Here is an 18,674-nt window from a genome sequence, read left to right on the forward strand (position 1 = left end):
CTGTCGCCATTTTTAGATATTTGGGACTACTTTTCCCTTTCCCAGAATTCCCTGGGGGATTTCCTGTCTAGAGTGTTTTATTTAAAATTTGAGTTATAGGAGACGAAGTATCTCATGTCCTCATATATATATATATATATATATATATATATATATATATATATATATATATATATATATATATATATATATGAGTTGGGGGGGGGCTGAGTATGATTGCTTGTCAGCGGTGGCTAGTTCATTGAGCACCTAATTGGTGGATTTGATGGACGGATAGTTGTGATTGTAATGGATGGATGGATTGTTGGTTGTGATGGATGGTTGTATGGGTGAATGAGGTTGTGGGGTAACTGTTGTATACAGGTTATTAGGGGAAAAGCTCTTTTTCTTAATAACCTGTGGGATAAATAGGTGATGTTATGTGGGGGGGGGGGGTGGGGGGATGTTGTGGGGGTGGAGGAAGGGGTTGTAATGTGGGAATAAAAGAGGGGGGGGGGGTGTGGTGGTGGGGGGGGGGGCGGGGGGGGAGCGTGCTGGTGGACCATTTCTCACCCTTATGGGCCGCCTGGCGACTGTCTGCCGCCCTCACACACACACACACACACACACACACACACACACACACACACACACACACACACACACACACACGCACGCACGCACGCACGCACACACACACACACACACACACACACACACACACACACACACACACACACACTCACTCACACACTCACTCACACACACACACACACACACACACACACACACACACACACACACACACACACACACACACACACACACACACACACACACACGCTTCCGGCCTCTCCTCCTCCCCATTCTCTCCTCTGTCTCCTCTCTACCTTCTCTCCTTTCTCTTCTATCTTCAAGTTCAAACATAACAGGATTAGCGAATATAGGATCAGCCAAGAAAATGATAGAGTATAGGAGAACCTTCGAACACCCTCAGGATCCCATTGCAAAGCTAATACCATGCAAATGATGCTGGTACTGGCTCGCTTTGAGTACTGCGCGATGCTCAGGTCTTCAGAGCAGAAGAGAGCGGCGCTCTCTGTCTCCACGCTCTCAAGATGTACTCTCTGGAGTTGTTGTTGTTTAAGATTCGCTCCTTGGAACAAAAAGTTGCAAGTAGCACGGGCTATGGTGAGCCCGTAGTGGACCTTTTTCTTACTCTCTGGAGAGGAGACGAGAGAGAGAGGCAACACATAATGTGAATATGGAAGGTACTGGAGGGCCAGCTCCCATATTTACACTGGCAGATAACAACAACATACTGGAACGATACATAGGGAAGGAAATGCTGAATAGCCCTGATGAAGTACTAGCTGTTATAGGTATGATAAGAGTACTGATAGGTACTCTCTGTGTGAAGATCAGAGCCCCGACCACAGCTATGAGAAAGTAGTCGTGGTGTTGGAGAGAGTAGTCGTGGTGTTGGAGAGAGTAGTCGTGGTGTTGGAGAGAGTAGTCGTGGTGTTGGAGAGAGTAGTCGTGGTGTTGGAGAGAGTAGTCGTGGTGTTGGAGACAGTAGTCGTGGTGTTGGTGAAAGTAGTCGTGGTGTTGGAGACAGTAGTCGTGGTGTTGGAGACAGTAGTCGTGGTGTTGGAGAGAGTAGTCGTGGTGTTGGTGAAAGTAGTCGTGGTGTTGGAGACAGTAGTCGTGGTGTTGGTGAAAGTAGTCGTGGTGTTGGAGACAGTAGTCGTGGTGTTGGAGAGAGTAGTCGTGGTGTTGGAGAGAGTAGTCGTGGTGTTGGAGACAGTAGTCGTGGTGTAGGAGACAGTAGTCGTGGTGTTGGAGACAGTAGTCGTGGTGTAGGAGACAGTAGTCGTGGTGTTGGTGAAAGTAGTCGTGGTGTTGGAGAGAGTAGTCGTGGTGTTGGAGAGAGTAGTCGTGGTGTTGGAGACAGTAGTCGTGGTGTTGGAGAGAGTAGTCGTGGTGTTGGAGAGAGTAGTCGTGGTGTTGGAGAGAGTAGTCGTGGTGTTGGAGAGATGTTATGCCTGGCGTGGCGAGCAAGTTAATCCATCGCGTGTCTTACAAAACGCCAAGAGGCTTCCCTGGTCGGTCGATCCCTGCTGTTCCACTTGGCTGTTGGTGGTGGAGGATGGCGGGGTTCATGTTATGTAATGGGTGGTGTGTGTGTGTGTGTGTGTGTGTGTGTGTGTGTGTGTGTGTGTGTGTGTGTGTGTGTGTGTGTGTGTGTGTGTGTGTGTGTGTGTGTGTGTGTGTGTGTGTGTGTGTGTGTGTGTGTGTGTGTGTGTGTGTGTGTGACCTTCCCTTGTACTGGGGGACTGGGGGACTGGTGGACTGGTGGACTGGACACTTAGGCTAGTTCTACCCCCCAAACCAGCCCCAGGTCAGCTTCCCCTCGCCCCGGGTCTTAGCAGGTGGCTGAGATTAAGTCGGTCTGGCTTCCTCAGTGCCCTCCTCCTCAGCTGACTAGTGACTGACAGCTGACAGCTGACAGCTGACTCTTATTACCCTCACAACTCTCTTCTTTAACTGCTCGTCAGTTGCTGGCATTACTGATCCTTGTGACGTTATTAATTCTGTGCATGGCGCCACCACCACCACTCTCAGCCTACGTCAGACCAATACTTGAATATGCAGCACCTGCATGGAATGCGCACCTTGTGGAAGTGTAAAATACAAATGTATTAAGTACAAAGGTTTGCAACAAGATTGGTGCCAGAGCTAAGTGGGTTGAGCTATGAGGACACGCTAAAGGAACTGGACCTCACAAGTCTAGAGGAGATAAGAAACAGAGGAGATATGATCACAACATACAAGATACTGAAGGGTAGATATAATGTGTAAAGTAGGACGAGGAGACATGATTGGAAGTAGGAAGTACAAATGAGCCGAAGGAAAGTAAGGAAATACTGGTACCCTGTACGGGGAGGGGGGGAGGTCAGCAGAGAAGTTGTGGAAGCCACCTCCAGCCACGACGTTAAGGACAGATTAGATAAAGAATTCAAACCTCAGAATAGTTCAATTATAACACAACAAGGGCAGTAGGCTGGGGATGAAGAGCTAGAGCTAGACGTCTCTGTCCTATAGTCACTGTCAGGTAAGTACTAAAATATAACCCCCGACTACACCCCCCCCCCCCACACCACACCCCCACCACCCCCCAACACACCTCCCTCCCCCCCCCAACCAATAGCAAGATAACAACTATGAGTAACGACTCAAACTCTAATCGATGTGATGAAGAAAGTTTGGCAGTTAGTGAAGTGGAACAAACTTGAAAAGAAGTGGGTGTATAACAGGGTGAGGTGCTTACCAAACCCTGGCTACAGTCGGGGCGGGGAGGGCTGGCTTCTGACCCCGCCTCTGCTTCCCTTCTACTACTACCTCTTCTCTTATAACTGAACTATTCTGACGTTAGAATTCTTTGTCTAATCTGTCCTCCTCCTCCACGTGGACGGAGGTGGCTTCCTCAATTTGCGTTTCGAGTTTCCACTCTTTCTACCTTCTCTTTAAAGAGGCTGTTTCTCTCTCCACCTTATTTATTTCCTTCAGTATCTTCTATGTTGCGAACATGTCTCCTCTGTTTCTTCTGTCCTCTAAGGGCTATGAGGGCAAGTTTATATAACCTTTCCACGTAGCTTAACACGCTTGGTTCTGGGACGAATCATCTTAACAAAATTAGTTTTTTTGTATGCTTCTCAAGGTGCGGGGTCCAGACCGGTGCTGCATATTGGAATATTTCTCTTGAAGTGATTGTGTAGAAGCTTTGAAATAGAAGAGCTTTGGGCTTCTAAACCTCGCTCTATTGTTTGCCAGCTCTGATGTTTGACAGCTCTAATGTCTGCCAGCTCTAGTTCTAATGTTTGACAGCTATAGTTCTAATGTTTGACAGCTCTAATGTTTGTATGCTGCTGGTGTTACTCTACATATGTGGAGCCTTTTGTGTCAGTGTTGGAATTATGTGTTAATATGTATTCACCAGTATTTGTGCCTGCTGGAACCAGCTGTAGCTCTTGGACCCCGCCTTTCCAACCGCTGGTTGTATAATGTGACGACTCCCGATATATTTTGTCTCATCATATCTTACGGCATCATACCAGCAGCCTCCAGTAACACCTGTTATCTTATCTACAACATCTGCAGCCCCCCCCATTAATACCTGATATCTTACCCCACACAACACAGTTTCCCCCCCCAGTAACATGTGTCATCTTCACTACACCTGTCATCTTCCTTCCTTTCAACACCTGTCATCTTCCTCCTTTCAACACCTGTCATCTTCCTCCTTTGAACACCTGTCATCTTCCTCCTCTCGACACCTGTCATCTTCCTCCTTTGAACACCTGTCATCTTCCTCCTTTCAAAACCTGTCATCTCCTTCCTTTGAACACCTGTCATCTTCCTCCTTTGAACACCTGTCATCTTCCTCCTTTCAAAACCTGTCATCTTCCTCCAACACCTGCAGCCTGCCGCCCCCTTGTTAACGTGTCTAATCTTTCCCCCGTGTGGTCCCACAGGTGAGTACCGACCCCCGGGGTACCAGGACGAGTCTGACGCCTCAAGTAGTAGTAGTGGCGACGGGGGAGACGAGACGCCCGTGACTGAGCCTCTGGTCCACCTGAACGACTTCGAGCGCCCCTTCGACGACTCCTGCGACGACGACACAGAGGAGGAGGAGGGTAAGCTCTCTCGAGAGAGAACCACGACCACCACCACCGCCACTAACAACCTAACGACCCGCTGTGTGCTTGTTACGTAGGCCTAGAGCTCTTCTAATAACCTCTGGGTGTCGTTAGGTACTAACCAGCTCATTATTGGGTGATTAACCTCTAGGGTGATGGTATTAACGAGGCATGTTTGGGGTAATTGGTGTCATTTGTAGTGTAACTTAACGATCGTCACGACCTAATGAGCAAGTTTAGCAGTCAGACAAGGCTTCAACGGCCCCTTTTAAGTCGTTGGTGCTAACGATCGTTACTGTGTGACGCTATAGTGCTAACGATCGTTACTGTGTGATGTGCATAGCATCAATACCCATTTCCTACGTACGACTGTACATTGAAGCTAACAAGCCAATCAGCCTAACGACTGTGTATACGGTAACTGCCGGCTTCAACGCTAACAACCACTAGGGCCATAATGACTGTGACCGCCTCCATGGTAATTAGAGCTGGCACTATAGCAATTAAACTAACAATCCTGTGTTATATTTGCAAATATTTCCGAGAACTGCCTCATAACTTGTGTGAGATCGACATGCACTTCAGTCTACCTCATAAGTGCCAACATGGACAAGTGCCAACATAGACAAGGGTACAAGGGCCAACATACACTAGGGTACAAAGGCCAACATAGACAAGGGTACAAGGGCCAACATAGACTAGGGTACAAGGGCCAACATGGACTAGTGCCAACATAGACTAGGGTACAAGGGCCAACATGGACTAGGGTACAAAGGCCAACATACACTAGGGTACAAGGGCCAACATACACTAGGGTACAAGGGCCAACATACACTAGGGTACAAAGGCCAACATACACTAGGGTACAAGGGCCAACATACACTAGGGTACAAGGGCCAACATACACTAGGGTACAAGGGCCAACATACACTAGGGTACAAGGGCCAACATAGACTAGGGTACAAAGGCCAACATAGACTAGGGTACAAGGGCCAACATGGACTAGTGCAAACATAGACTAGGGTACAAGGGCCAACATAGACTAGGGTACAAGGGCCAACATGAACTAGGGTACAAGGGCCAACATACACTAGGGTACAAGGGCCAACATGGACTAGTGCCAACATAGACTAGGGTACAAGGGCCAACATAGACTAGGGTACAAGGGCCAACATGAACTAGGGTACAAGGGCCAACATACACTAGGGTACTAGGGCCAACATACACTAGGGTACAAGGGCCAACATACACTAGGGTACAAGGGCCAACATACACTAGGGTACTAGGGCCAACATACACTAGGGTACAAGGGCCAACATACACTAGGGTACAAGGGCCAACATACACTAGGGTACTAGGGCCAACATACACTAGGGTACAAGGGCCAACATACACTAGAGTACTAGGGCCAACATACACTAGGGTACAAGGGCCAACATACACTAGGGTACTAGGGCCAACATACACTAGGGTACAAGGGCCAACATACACTAGGGTACAAGGGCCAACATACACTAGGGTACTAGGGCCAACATACACTAGGGTACAAGGGCCAACATACACTAGGGTACAAGGGCCAACATACACTAGGGTACAAGGGCCAACATACACTAGGGTACTAGGGCCAACATACACTAGGGTACAAGGGCCAACATACACTAGGGTACTAGGGCCAACATACACTAGGGTACAAGGGCCAACATACACTAGGGTACAAGGGCCAACATACACTAGGGTACTAGGGCCAACATACACTAGGGTACAAGGGCCAACATACACTAGGGAACTAGGGCCAACATGGACTAGCTAGAAAATGGCGAGATTAGTTCCAGCTGACTCTAAAAAAAGAGTAGTGAGAAAGTACAATAATGAGAATAAGGCAGAGAAGATGAGTGAGGAAGAGACCGCGAATGAGGGAGAAAGTAAGAGAGAGGGAGAAGATAAGAATGCAGGAGAGAGGGAGGGAGGGAAGGAGGGGGAGAGAGAGGGAGAGTGAGAGGGAGAGAGGAAGCCATGCAGGGTGTGAGAGCTCCAAGACTTAGGAGACTAAAAGGTCGTGACTCAGAGGTAGATGTGTCTCAGAGGTAGATGTGACTGATTAAGGCGACAACGATAACGGCCCCTGTTGGTACGTAAACAGTGGTCACCTGTTGCCTGTTGTTCGCCTGTTGCCTGTTGTTCGGTCCTTGTGGGAGGCTCCACCCCTTGTCGTAGTTGGTTACACGAACCCCATGTCCAAACTAGCCCATTCCTGCCCCCCTGAAACTATCAGTTCAAGTCTTAAACGATCTTAATTCTGATTTAAGTTCGCAAGTCCAAGACACCGCGCCATACGTGGTGGATGGGAGTTCTTAGACGCGGTGGATAGCAGCTCTTAGACGTGGTGGATAGCAGTTCTTAGACGTGGTGGATAGCAGTTCTTAGACGTGGTGGATAGCAGTTCTTAGACGTGGTGGATAGCAGTTCTTAGACGCGGTGGATAGCAGTTCTTAGACGTGGTGGATAGCAGCTCTTAGACGCGGTGGATAGCAGTTCTTAGACGTGGTGGATAGCAGCTCTTAGACGCGGTGGATAGCAGTTCTTAGACGTGGTGGATAGCAGTTCTTAGACGTGGTGGATAGCAGGTCTTAGACGTGGTGGATAGCAGCTCTTAGACGTGGTGGATAGCAGCTCTTAGACGTGGTGGATAGCAGTTCTTAGACGTGGTGGATAGCAGCTCTTAGACGTGGTGGATAGCAGCTCTTAGACGTGGTGGATAGCAGCTCTTAGACGCGGTGGATGACAGCTCTTAGACATGGTGGATGACAGTCAAACTGACGCCAGCTACACGTACAGGTGACAGGGTTAATTGCCTGTCACTGTCAACACCACTTATCCCCCCCCCTCCCACCGTCAACACCCATGTGTCGACCCCGTCCCACGCCCCCACCTTGCACTCCTCCCATGGCACTCAAGAGCTTATAAGCACTCCCACGCCACCAGAGTGCAGGGTCATATCCCCCCCCCCTACCTACCACCTACCACCTGGCCCCCCCCACCCCCCACCCCCCAGGACCCCGGCCTGGGGTCCTGATAACGTGCAGCCAATTATGTTTCACTCGTGTTCACTCAACGCGGCAAAATTGCAAATGTCAGTTCGTCTTAAGGAGGCCAGAGGCTCGCGGCTAGTCTCTCGCAACTGTGCTCGGTGATGGGTATGTTGCCAATATATATATATATATATCTGTTTGCATGTGAGCATAGATAATCTCCAATCATCTTCAATACGACCGCAATATCTTTCATGTTCCCCCTCCCCCCCATCTTCCCCCCGCCCCCCCCCCCCGCCCTGTTTGGGGTGGGGTGCCGCAGTGTGGGGGTTGGCTAGTGTCCAGGCCTTGATGCTCTGGTCACAACCTTAGAATTGGGGCCACACCATTGCTGCAGTTACGACCACACCAACTATGGTGTTTGGAGCCTCTTGGCCTTGTGGGTTGAGCAGTCTCTAGGGCTGCTGGGTGTGTGTGTGTGTGTGTGTGTGTGTGTGTGTGTGTGTGTGTGTGTGTGTGTGTGTGTGTGTGTGTGTGTGTGTGTGTGTGTGTGTGTGTGGGTGTGTGTGTGTGTGTGTGTGTGTGTGTGTGTGTGTGTGTGTGTGTGTGTGTGTGTGTGTGTGTGTGTGTGTGTGTGTGTGTGTGTGTGTGGGTGTGTGTGGGTGTGTGTGTGTGTGTGTGTGTGTGTGTGTGTGTGTGTGTGTGTGTGTGTGTGTGTGTGTGTGTGTGTGTGTGTGTGTGTGTGTGTGTGTGTGCGTGTGTACACACCGCCGGCGGAGAGCGGTGCGGCTCCAAGTTGCCTGCAAATATTGGAGTGTGTAAAAACCGCGTTTGTAATCAAGTTAGCTGGAAAGCGAATTATCAGTTAATTAAATTGCCAGCACGGATTTGGACCGCAGAGTTGCGGAGTGTGTGTGTGTGTGTACTCACTTAGTTGTGTTTGCGGGGGTTGAGCTCTGGCTCTTTGGTCCCGCCTCTCAACCGTCAATCAACAGGTGTACAGGTTCCTGAACCTATTGGGCTCTATCATATCTACACTTGAAACTGTGTATGGAGTCAGCCTCCACCACATCATTTCCTAGTGCATTCCATTTACTAACTACTCTGACACTGGAAAAGTTCTTTCTAATGTCTCTGTGGCTCATTTGGGTACTCAGCTTCCACCTGTGTCCCCTTGTGCGTGTACCATCCATGCTAAATAATTCATTCTTGTCTACCCTGTCAATTCTCTTGAGAATTTTTGTTGTGGTGATCATGTCTCCCCTTACAGCCTTTCCTCGTAACTCTTGCCTCTTAGTTCTGGGACCAGTCTAGTGGCATACCTCTGAACTTTTTCCAGCTTCGTCTTGTGTGTGTGTGTAATTACCTAAGTGTAATTACCTAAGTGTAATTACCTAAGTGTAGTTACAGGATGAGAGCTACGCTCGTGGTGTCCCGTCTTCCCAGCACTCTTTGTCATATAACGCTTTGAAACTACTGACGGTCTTGGCCTCCACCACCTTCTCACTTAACTTGTTCCAACCGTCTACCACTCTATTTGCGAAGGTGAATTTTCTTATATTTCTTCGGCATCTGTGTTTAGCTAGTTTAAATCTATGACCTCTTGTTCTTGAAGTGCCAGGTCTCAGGAATCCTTCCCTGTCGATTTTATCAATTCCTGTTACTATTTTGTACGTAGTGATCATATCACCTCTTTTTCTTCTGTCTTCTAGTTTTGGCATGTTTAATGCTTCCAACCTCTCCTCGTAGCTCTTGCCCTTCAGTTCTGGGAGCCACTTAGTAGCATGTCTTTGCACCTTTTCCAGTTTGTTGATGTGCTTCTTAAGATATGGGCACCACACAACAGCTGCATATTCTAGCTTTGGCCTAACAAAAGTCATGAACAATTTCTTTAGTATATCGCCATCCATGTATTTAAATGCAATTCTGAAGTTAGAAAGCATTGCATAGGCTCCTTGCACAATATTCTTTATGTGGTCCTCAGGTGATAGTTTTCTATCTAGCACCACTCCTAGATCTCTTTCTTTATCAGAATTCTTTAAAGATTTCTCACATAATATATAGGTTGTGTGGGGTCTATGTTCTCCTATTCCACATTCCATAACATGACATTTATTAACATTAAATTCCATTTGCCAAGTGGTGCTCCATATACTTATTTTGTCCAGGTCTTCTTGAAGGGCATGACAATCATCTAAATTTCTTATCCTTCCTATTATCTTAGCATCATCAGCAAACATGTTCATATAATTCTGTATACCAACTGGTAGATCATTTATGTACACAATAACAAGTGTGTGTGTGTGTGTGTGTGTGTGTGTGTGTGTGTGTGTGTGTGTGTGTGTGTGTGTGTGTGTGTGTATACATACATCGTGTCTGTGCCAATTTTCCCTCTATGACGTTACGTAGCAATTCTGAAATATTGAATTTTTATTGGCCAGTTCCCGAAATAAATAAATAAATGTCGATAAATCAATAAATATTCGGAATCGGATAACGTGTTTGTGAAAGACAAATGTAATGCCGTTTGTGAGTGTGTGTGTGCGCGTGTGTATGTGTGCGCGTGTGTATGTGTGCGCGTGTGTATGTGTATGTGTGTGTGCGCGTGTGTATGTGACGGTTTCAAAGTGACTATGGAAACATACACACACACACACACACACACACACACACACACACACACACACACACACACACACACACACACACACACACACACACACACACACACACACACACACAAACAGGGGGAGGGGGGTCTGGTAGCTAAGCGGACTGCGCGCAGAACTCATAATTCTGTGGCCCGGTTTCGATTCCCGGACCAGGCAGAAACAAATGGGCAAAGTTTCTTTCACCCTGAATGCCCCTGTTCACCTAGCAGTAAATAGGTCCCTGGGAGTTAGTCAGCTGTCACGGAGCTGCTTCCTGGGTGTGTGTATGTGTATGTGTGTGTGGGGGGGGAGGGAATTAGTTAGTAGTTAGTGACAGTTGAGAGGCGGGCCGAAAGAGCAAAGCTCAACCCCCGCAAGCAGAACTAGGTGAATACAACTAGGGGAATACAACTAGGGGAATACAACTAGGGGAATACACACCTGGGTGTCCCTGGTGGGTAAATGGGTTAGGGACTAATCCCGTAATGAAAATTCCTTGGTATTGTATTGTCACTGGATGGTTCTGTGAGAGAAATTCACTGTTTTATAAATTGGGGAATTTGGTGCATTGTCTCGGTGTATAGTTGTATATGATGGAGTGAACGTGTGTGTGTGTGTGTGTGTGTGTGTGTGTGTGTGTGTGTGTGTGTGTGTGTGTGTGTGTGTGTGTGTGTGTGTGTGTGTGTGTGTGTGTGTGTGTGTATGTGTGTGTGTGTGTGTGTGTGTGTGTGTGTGTGTGTGTGTGTGTGTGTGTGTGTGTTACAGCCTCTCGAGGGCTCTCTGTCTCAGTTATTGTCGTGAACTTTGCCTCATTGGCAAGCATAGGTGGAGACCCCTCAGCCTCTTATCAGGTCATTGGTGTATTGGTGGGAATAAGGGCGAGGTGGGAGATAAGGAAACAGATAATGATGAGGAAGAAGGAGAGAGAGGAGGAGGGTGCAGGCGATGCGTCACAATAACGTGGCTAAAGTAAGTTGACCAGACCACACACACACACACACACTAGAAGGTGAAGGGACGACGACGACGTTTCGGTCCGTCCTGGACCATTCTCAAGTCGAGGGTTGTAGAGAGTAGTGTGAGTAGTGTGTGTGGGGGGGGGGATATGTTGAAAATGACAGTAGAAGGCGGTTAGGGGAACTGGGTGTACTGTGGCTATCTTGAGGTTATCTTGAGATGATTTCGGGGCTTTAGTGTCCCCGCGGCCCGGTCCTCGACGAGGCCTCCACCCCCCAGGAAGCAGCCCGTGACAGCTGGCTAACACCCAGGTACCTATTTTACTGCTAGGTAACAGGGGCATAGGGTGAAAGAAACTCTGCCCATTGTTTCTCACCGGCGCCCGGGATCGAACCCAGGACCACAGGATCACAAGTCCAGCGTGCTCTCCGCTCGGCCGACCGGCTCCCTCTTGGCTCTTCGATTTTATTTACTGAAATGTAGGAGAGATGAGGGAGAGGAGTTGCCAGTGCGTTGTCTCCGGCACACTAACGAACTGACAGAGAGGGAGAGAGACGGGTGGTGCCCCCCCCCCTGGGGACAGGAGGAGGGTGGACGGGGGGGGGGGAAGGTAGAGGACACCCCGGTGCTCCTGAGAGGGGGCGCTGCCCCCCGGGGAATATGGAATAATTTATGTGACCGTGATATTATTGAGGGAGAGGGGGGGAGGGGGGAGAAAGGAAGGTGTGAGAGAGAGAGAGAGAGAGAGAGAGAGAGAGAGAGAGGGAGAGAGAGAGAGAGAGAGAGAGAGAGAGAGAGAGAGAGAGAGAGAGAGAGAGAGAGAGAGAGAGAGAGAGAGAGAGAGAGAGAGAGAGAGAGAGAGAGAGAGATGGTGAGAGTGTGGAAGATAGTGAAGACAGGTGGGAGATAGTGAGGGGGAAGTAACAGACTATCTGTTGACTACTATACTACCTGTTGAAGATTCCGGGGGTTAATGTCCCCGCGGCCCGGTCTCTGACCAGATCTCCTGGTTGCTGGTCTGATCCATCAGGCTGTTTGATGCCTCGAGACTGTGAGGGAGGGGGGGGGGCGGTAGTGAGGTAGGCTTGGTAAAAATAGTAGAAAGTATAAGGTCTATTAAACTATATTATTGCTGGCTAAGAACAAAAGACTTTAACCGCTATTAACACCCATTGGTGGGGCTGCCCTCGTCCTCCTGAAGGCTGACAAGACAGGAAGAGGTAATACTAGATGAAAAGGACGGTATGAATAGATAAATGGGACTGTGAAAGGGGGATGGAAAGGACAGAGAGGGAGGGTAATGGAAGGGACGGTGGGAGGGGGATGGCTTGCGTCGAGGGCGAAGGACGAGGAACTAGTCGACGGCTTCTGTAGAAGTGTGTTACTGGAGGAGCTGCAGAAGGCTGCAGACGCCCCTCGCGTGCCAGTAGCGTCAATAAGGTTACCAGCGACGCGATGGGGGTAGTGAGAGTGCGTGTGGGTGGGGGGAGAGGGGAGAGGAATAACGGGAGAGGGAGTGAGAGAGAAGGTGAGAGACTAAGAATAATGAGGTACAGAAAAACACGACCCCTCACATCTTGGGAATCTTCATGATACCTCCCACTAACCCCTCAGCCACCTGCTGGTCCTCTGCTCTCCCCTCAGCCACCTGCTGTCCCCTCTGCTTTCCTCAGCCACCTGCTGCCCCCTCTGCTCCCCTCAGCCACCTGCTGCCCCCTCTGCTCCCCTCAGCCACCTGCTGTCCCCTCTGCTTTCCTCAGCCACCTGCTGCCCCCTCTGCTCCCCTCAGCCACCTGCTGTCCCCTCTGCTTTCCTCAGCCACCTGCTGTCCCCTCTGCTTTCCTCAGCCACCTGCTGCCCCTCTGCTCCCCTCAGCCACCTGCTGGTCCTCTGCTCTCCCCTCAGCCACCTGCTGCCCCCTCTGCTCCCCTCAGCCCCCTCTGCTCCCCTCAGCCACCTGCTGGTCCTCTGCTCTCCTCAGCCCCCTGCTGCCCCCTCTGCTCCCCTCAGCCACCTGCTGGTCCTCTGCTCTCCTCAGCCACCTGCTGTCCCCTCTGCTTTCCTCAGCCACCTGCTGCCCCCTCTGCTCCCCTCAGTCACCTGCTGCCCACACTGCTCCCCTCATCCACCTGCTGCCCCCCTCTGTCTGCCCCACTTTGCCCACCTTCCCTTCCCAGGAGCACAAGTAGGCCCTCTAAGACTCGTGTTTGCCTCCTCCACAGTTCTGTCCAGGGCCAGAAGAAGCGCTAGCCTAGTTGTTTTTCCCCCTCGCTCTCTGGGCTGTTACTGAGACGTAAACAAGTGTAAATTGTTGAAGGAATTACCTTCGGGTGGATTTACAGAGGGGGGGGGGGAGTTCTCTAGAGGCTGATGGGAGAGTTTTATAGTGAATGTTGTTATCCGGACGCGTTCGTGAGGCGCTTGGTAGCGTTCTTGGGCGTTGCGGCACCAGTTTCCAATCACTGGGGCAGTCACTAGCCCCAGTGACTGTGTACCGTCACTCCCTATCACAGTCCTGAAGGCTGAGGGGGGGGGGGGGAGGGGGGAAGGAGTTGCCTCGGTTCGGAAAACAAATTCAGTGACGTCACATTACATTGCTCTTCAGGGAGACTTTAACAGCGTTTAACACTTCTGGTAATGTAATTACGTGAGTATTGGTGAGTAAGGTTGTTGGACCTTGGACCCCTCTGTGAGTAAGACTGGGCCTTGAGGGGGCCCTAACCTCACGGTGAGTAGGCTGGACCTTGAGCGGTCCCTTAGTCTCACGGTGAGTAAGACTGGACCTTCAGGGTCCCTAGCCTCACGATGAGTAGGCTGGACCTTGAGCGGTCCCTTAGTCTCACGATGAGTAAGACTGGACCTTCAGGGTCCCTTAGCCTCACGGTGAGTAAGACTGGACCTTCAGGATCCCTTAGCCTCACGGTGAGTAACGCTGATGGGTATTGTTGAGTGTCTTGTGAACACACGAGGATGTGACCTCTGACCCCCGAGCCAAGTAGACAAGTGCCACGCACCATACAAGCAGCAGTTATGGTCCAGTTTGTCATGAGGACGATAGTGGTGTTGGACCAAGTCGACCACCATCACCACCAACTCACAGACTCCAACACAAGCACATTAGCACACTAAAAAGTATCATTGTACACTCATATATTACTGCAGCTATGATGCGGCAAGCCATTACGACTATATAGCACTGGGAAGGGGTCAGGATAAGGATTTGGGATGGGACGGGGGGAGTAGGAATGGTGCCCAACCACTTGTGGACGGTCGGGGGAATTGAACGCCGACCTGCATGAAGCGAGACGGTCGCTCTACCGTCTAGCCCAAGTGGTTGGCCTCACAACCGGTTTTAGGATAGCACCTTTTCCCTTCTTACCCTCCCCCCCCCCCCGCATCCCTTCCCTCACACTTACCCTACATACTCTCCCCCCTTCCCCCCTCATCCCCACTCTCCTCACCCCCTGGTTGTTTTTGTAGCACCACCAACACCCATGTTTACAATCACAGTGGTTTTGTGTGTGCATTTGTTTTTTTTTTGGAAGTGGCATTTTTGGTGTGGTGTTAATGGTGGTGGAGGAGGTGGTGGCTCTCCCAGAGAGAGCCTCTCCTCTTGTGTGGAGTGACTCTGACCTCTCTTGTGACTGTACTCACCTCTCTCCTCTTGTGTGGAGTGACTCTGACCTCTCTTGTGACTGTACTCACCTAACTGGTGGATGTATGTGTGTACTAGTAGTACTAGTGGTAGTGGTAGTAGTTGTAATGGTGGTAGTAGTAGTGGTAGTGGTAATAATATCTTGGATAGTAAAAGAAGTTGGGAGATTTGTGTCTATTCAGCATATAATCATGACTCAGGAGCCTGGCACTCTAACAGCATGTCTAGCAAGCAGGCACTCTGGCACCGGCACTCTGGCACCGTCACTCTGGCACCGGCACTCTGGCACCGACACTCTGGCACCGGCACTCTAGCACCGGCACTCTGGCACCGACACTACTCAAACAGCATCTCCAGTGCCAATTTTAACACCAGATTACTACACTAACAACATATATATAATCCCTTAATAAGTTTGCCAGTATTTATTTTCTTGAAATGTTAGTATTTTTTGAGGGAATTCTCACTATAAAGTTCAGGTAAAGAATATGCGTTAAGTATGCTTGACATACTCCAGGCATACTAGCATGTAATGCTATAATCATTGAGAGGAAGTTTAGGTATGAAGTATGGCAATGAATGTAATTGGCTCTGAAAAAGTATGCAGTTTGAGAGAAAATTAAGAATGTCATTTTTAGCTCTGTATTAATTAAATTCATGGTTCAAGTGATGGTCATATTCAGTGTTGAGGTCATGTTCGCTGTGAAGATGAAGTTGAGGAAGGGACCAGAGTGTACCTGACGAGTTTACAGGTTAGGAACCAGACTGTACCTGACAGTTTACAGCTTAGAGAACAGGAGCACAGCACATTCTCCTCGTTAAATGTAATGATTCCTCTTTGTTTCAGGTGAGTGTGTGGAGAGTTCCCCAGAGTGGTCAGGTGAGTGTGTGTGAGTGCGTGTGTGTGCGTGTGCACGTGCGTGACAATGAATTAATGCTAAGAAAATTCCTAAGAACAAGTGTACCAGATTAAATTAAATTACTGTGTCACGTTCATTTAGGTCAAGCACCGTTGGACCTGGAGTGTAACTGTATGGGTGACCGTGCGGAGAACCTCGTCGTAGGACAAGACGTTGCTTGATATACCTAGTATACATCCTATCTTCCCGTCAATGGTATATTCCAGTGTATAGTTGTATGTTATATCAGCGTCTGACATATAACATGTAGAAGAAAATGGGCGCGCGAGACGGTATGAGAAAATGAAGTATTGAATTGCAAGGGGTAACTCTTGTGTTCCGTGCTTTCCTATGACGTATGTTCGGTATTATACATTTGTGTCCTTTAGAGACAGCTTTGACAAGTAGCACGGCCTATGGTGAGCCCGTGTTGGACTTTTTCTTTCCCACAAGAGACAGACAGTGATGAAGTACTGTCACAAGAGACAGACGGTGATGAAGGACTGTCACAAGAGACAGACGGTGATGAAGTACTGTCACAAGAGACAGACGGTGATGAAGTACTGTCACAAGAGACAGACAGTGATGAAGTACTGTCACAAGAGACAGACGGTGATGAAGGACTGTCACAAGAGACAGACGGTGATGAAGTACTGTCACAAGAGACAGACGGTGATGAAGGACTGTCACAAGAGACAGACGGTGATGAAGTACTGCCACAAGAGACAGACGGTGATGAAGTACTGTCACAAGAGACAGACAGTGATGAAGTACTGTCACAAGAGACAGACGGTGATGAAGTACTGTCACAAGAGACAGACGGTGATGAAGTACTGCCACAAGAGACAGACGGTGATGAAGGACTGTCACAAGAGACAGACGGTGATGAAGGACTGTCACAAGAGACAGACGGTGATGAAGTACTGTCACAAGAGACAGACGGTGATGAAGTACTGTCACAAGAGACAGACGGTGATGAAGTACTGCCACAAGAGACAGACGGTGATGAAGGACTGTCACAAGAGACAGACGGTGATGAAGTACTGTCACAAGAGACAGACGGATTGTTGCTCACCAATTTAGATCTTGTCGAAGTTAATCTAGTTTTATGTGTTTTGTATTCTGTCATGAGTTTGGTCGCCTGGTTGCTGCTCTTACTGCTGCTGTCTGCTGCTGCTGCTCTTGCTGCTGTCTGCTGCTGCTGCTCTTGCTGCTGTCTGCTGCTGCTGTCTGCTGCTGCTGCTCTTGCTGCTGTCTGCTGCTGCTGCTCTTACTGCTGTCTGCTGCTGCTGTCTGCTGCTGCTGCTGCTCTTACTGCTGTCTGCTGCTGCTGTCTGCTGCTGCTGCTCTTGCTGCTGTCTGCTGCTGCTGCTCTTGCTGCTGTCTGCTGCTGCTGTTCTTGCTGCTGTCTGCTGCTGCTGATGTTGCCCGTTTTGTCTTCTGTTGCTCCCGATGGCGTCAGAAATTAGCCTTCAGTTGCCGAGCGTGTGATGGAAGCCAAGGTATTCTGGAGGCATAAGTTGACCTTTCATGACCTCTAAGGTCGGCGAGGAGTGCCTTAGTGGCACCGGCGGTCTTCACCCTTAATTAATCCAACTTCACAACATCAAGCTGCCGCTAATTGGTTGTGTAATTACACATGTGTGCTGTGGAGGGTGTCTTGAGGAGGGGGGGGGGGCAGTGTGAGTTGTAGTTTGTGGAAAGGGGGGCGTGTGAAGGGTAGTTTATGGAGGGGGGGTTGTGGGAGGGGATGGTGGAGGGCACAGAGAGAGAGGTGGAAACAGAGAGGCAGCAGGAGAGGTTAAATGAACTTGTCAGAGGAGTTCCATGGCTCACCATCGATCTGACTTCGGCTGCCTGGTGTGAGAGCTCGCTACTCAGCGGGGTGATTCTTCTGCTCCTTCACTTCTCGTGGGCCACTCCACCACCTCTTCCTCCAATCCTGGTCCCCCTCGCCCTCCTTCAAGGAGGAGACTGGAGCAAGGAAGTGATGTCAACACTTAGCCTCATTTCATCGTTTTCCAGGACCTAGCCTGGGTACCAGAACGGGGCCGCTTGGGCCCTGGGTGAGAGGAGAGGTAGGAATGTGTGTATTAACTTCCCTGTGCTCACCTAAGTGTGCTTGTCGGGTTTAGCGTCATCTCTCAAGCCCTGGTATTGTGATCCTGTGGTCTTGGGTTCGATCCCAGGCGCCGGCGAGAAACATTGGGCAGAGTTTCTTTCACCCTATGCCCCCCTGTTACCTAGCAGTAAAATTGGTACCTGGGTGTTAGTCAGCTGTCACGGGCTGCTTCCTGGGGGTGGAGGCCTGGTCGAGGACCGGGCCGCAGGGACACTAAAAAGCCCCGAAATCATCTCAAGATAACCATCTCAAGATTTCGACCGTCACTGGTTCAGTGCAGTGAATTTATTCGTTTTCCTTATCATATTTACATTTAAAGCTGTGTATCGAATTGGGTTCGACATCTTTCTCATCTAGTCCGTTCCACTTATTTACGCCTCTTAGACGGAAAAAAGTTCTTTCTGGCATCATCTCTGTTTCTAGTTTTCAATTACGTCCTCTCGTTCTCCTGTTCCATAATTTGAATATTGCTTCTATATCTGCTTTGTCAAGCCCCCCCCTTAGTATCTTGTATGTCGTTATCATGTCTGCCCTATTCCTCCTTTCCTTACGTGTATTGAGGTCTAGTTCCCTCAGTCTTTGTTTATAGCTCAGGAAGGAACCTTGTTGCATATTTTTGGATCTTTCCTAGTGTAGTGTTTCGTCAGGTAGGGGTTCCATGCCGGCGCTGCATACCCAGTGA

The 18,674-nt window shown here is 49.4% G+C and overlaps 1 protein-coding gene across 1 annotated transcript in view; it reads left to right on the forward strand.

The window, feature by feature from the left end:
- Positions 1-18,674, forward strand: part of LOC123748409 (protein Fe65 homolog) — a gene marked incomplete in the record, with an annotated part of 258,091 nt that overhangs the window by 96,274 nt on the left and 143,143 nt on the right. The window contains 1 exon segment of the mRNA XM_069302187.1: positions 4,515-4,676. Coding sequence (XP_069158288.1) covers positions 4,515-4,676 — 162 coding nt within the window.

The sequence above is a fragment of the Procambarus clarkii genome, chromosome 47 (genome assembly GCF_040958095.1).
Source record: "Procambarus clarkii isolate CNS0578487 chromosome 47, FALCON_Pclarkii_2.0, whole genome shotgun sequence".
Lineage (NCBI taxonomy): Eukaryota > Metazoa > Arthropoda > Malacostraca > Decapoda > Cambaridae > Procambarus > Procambarus clarkii.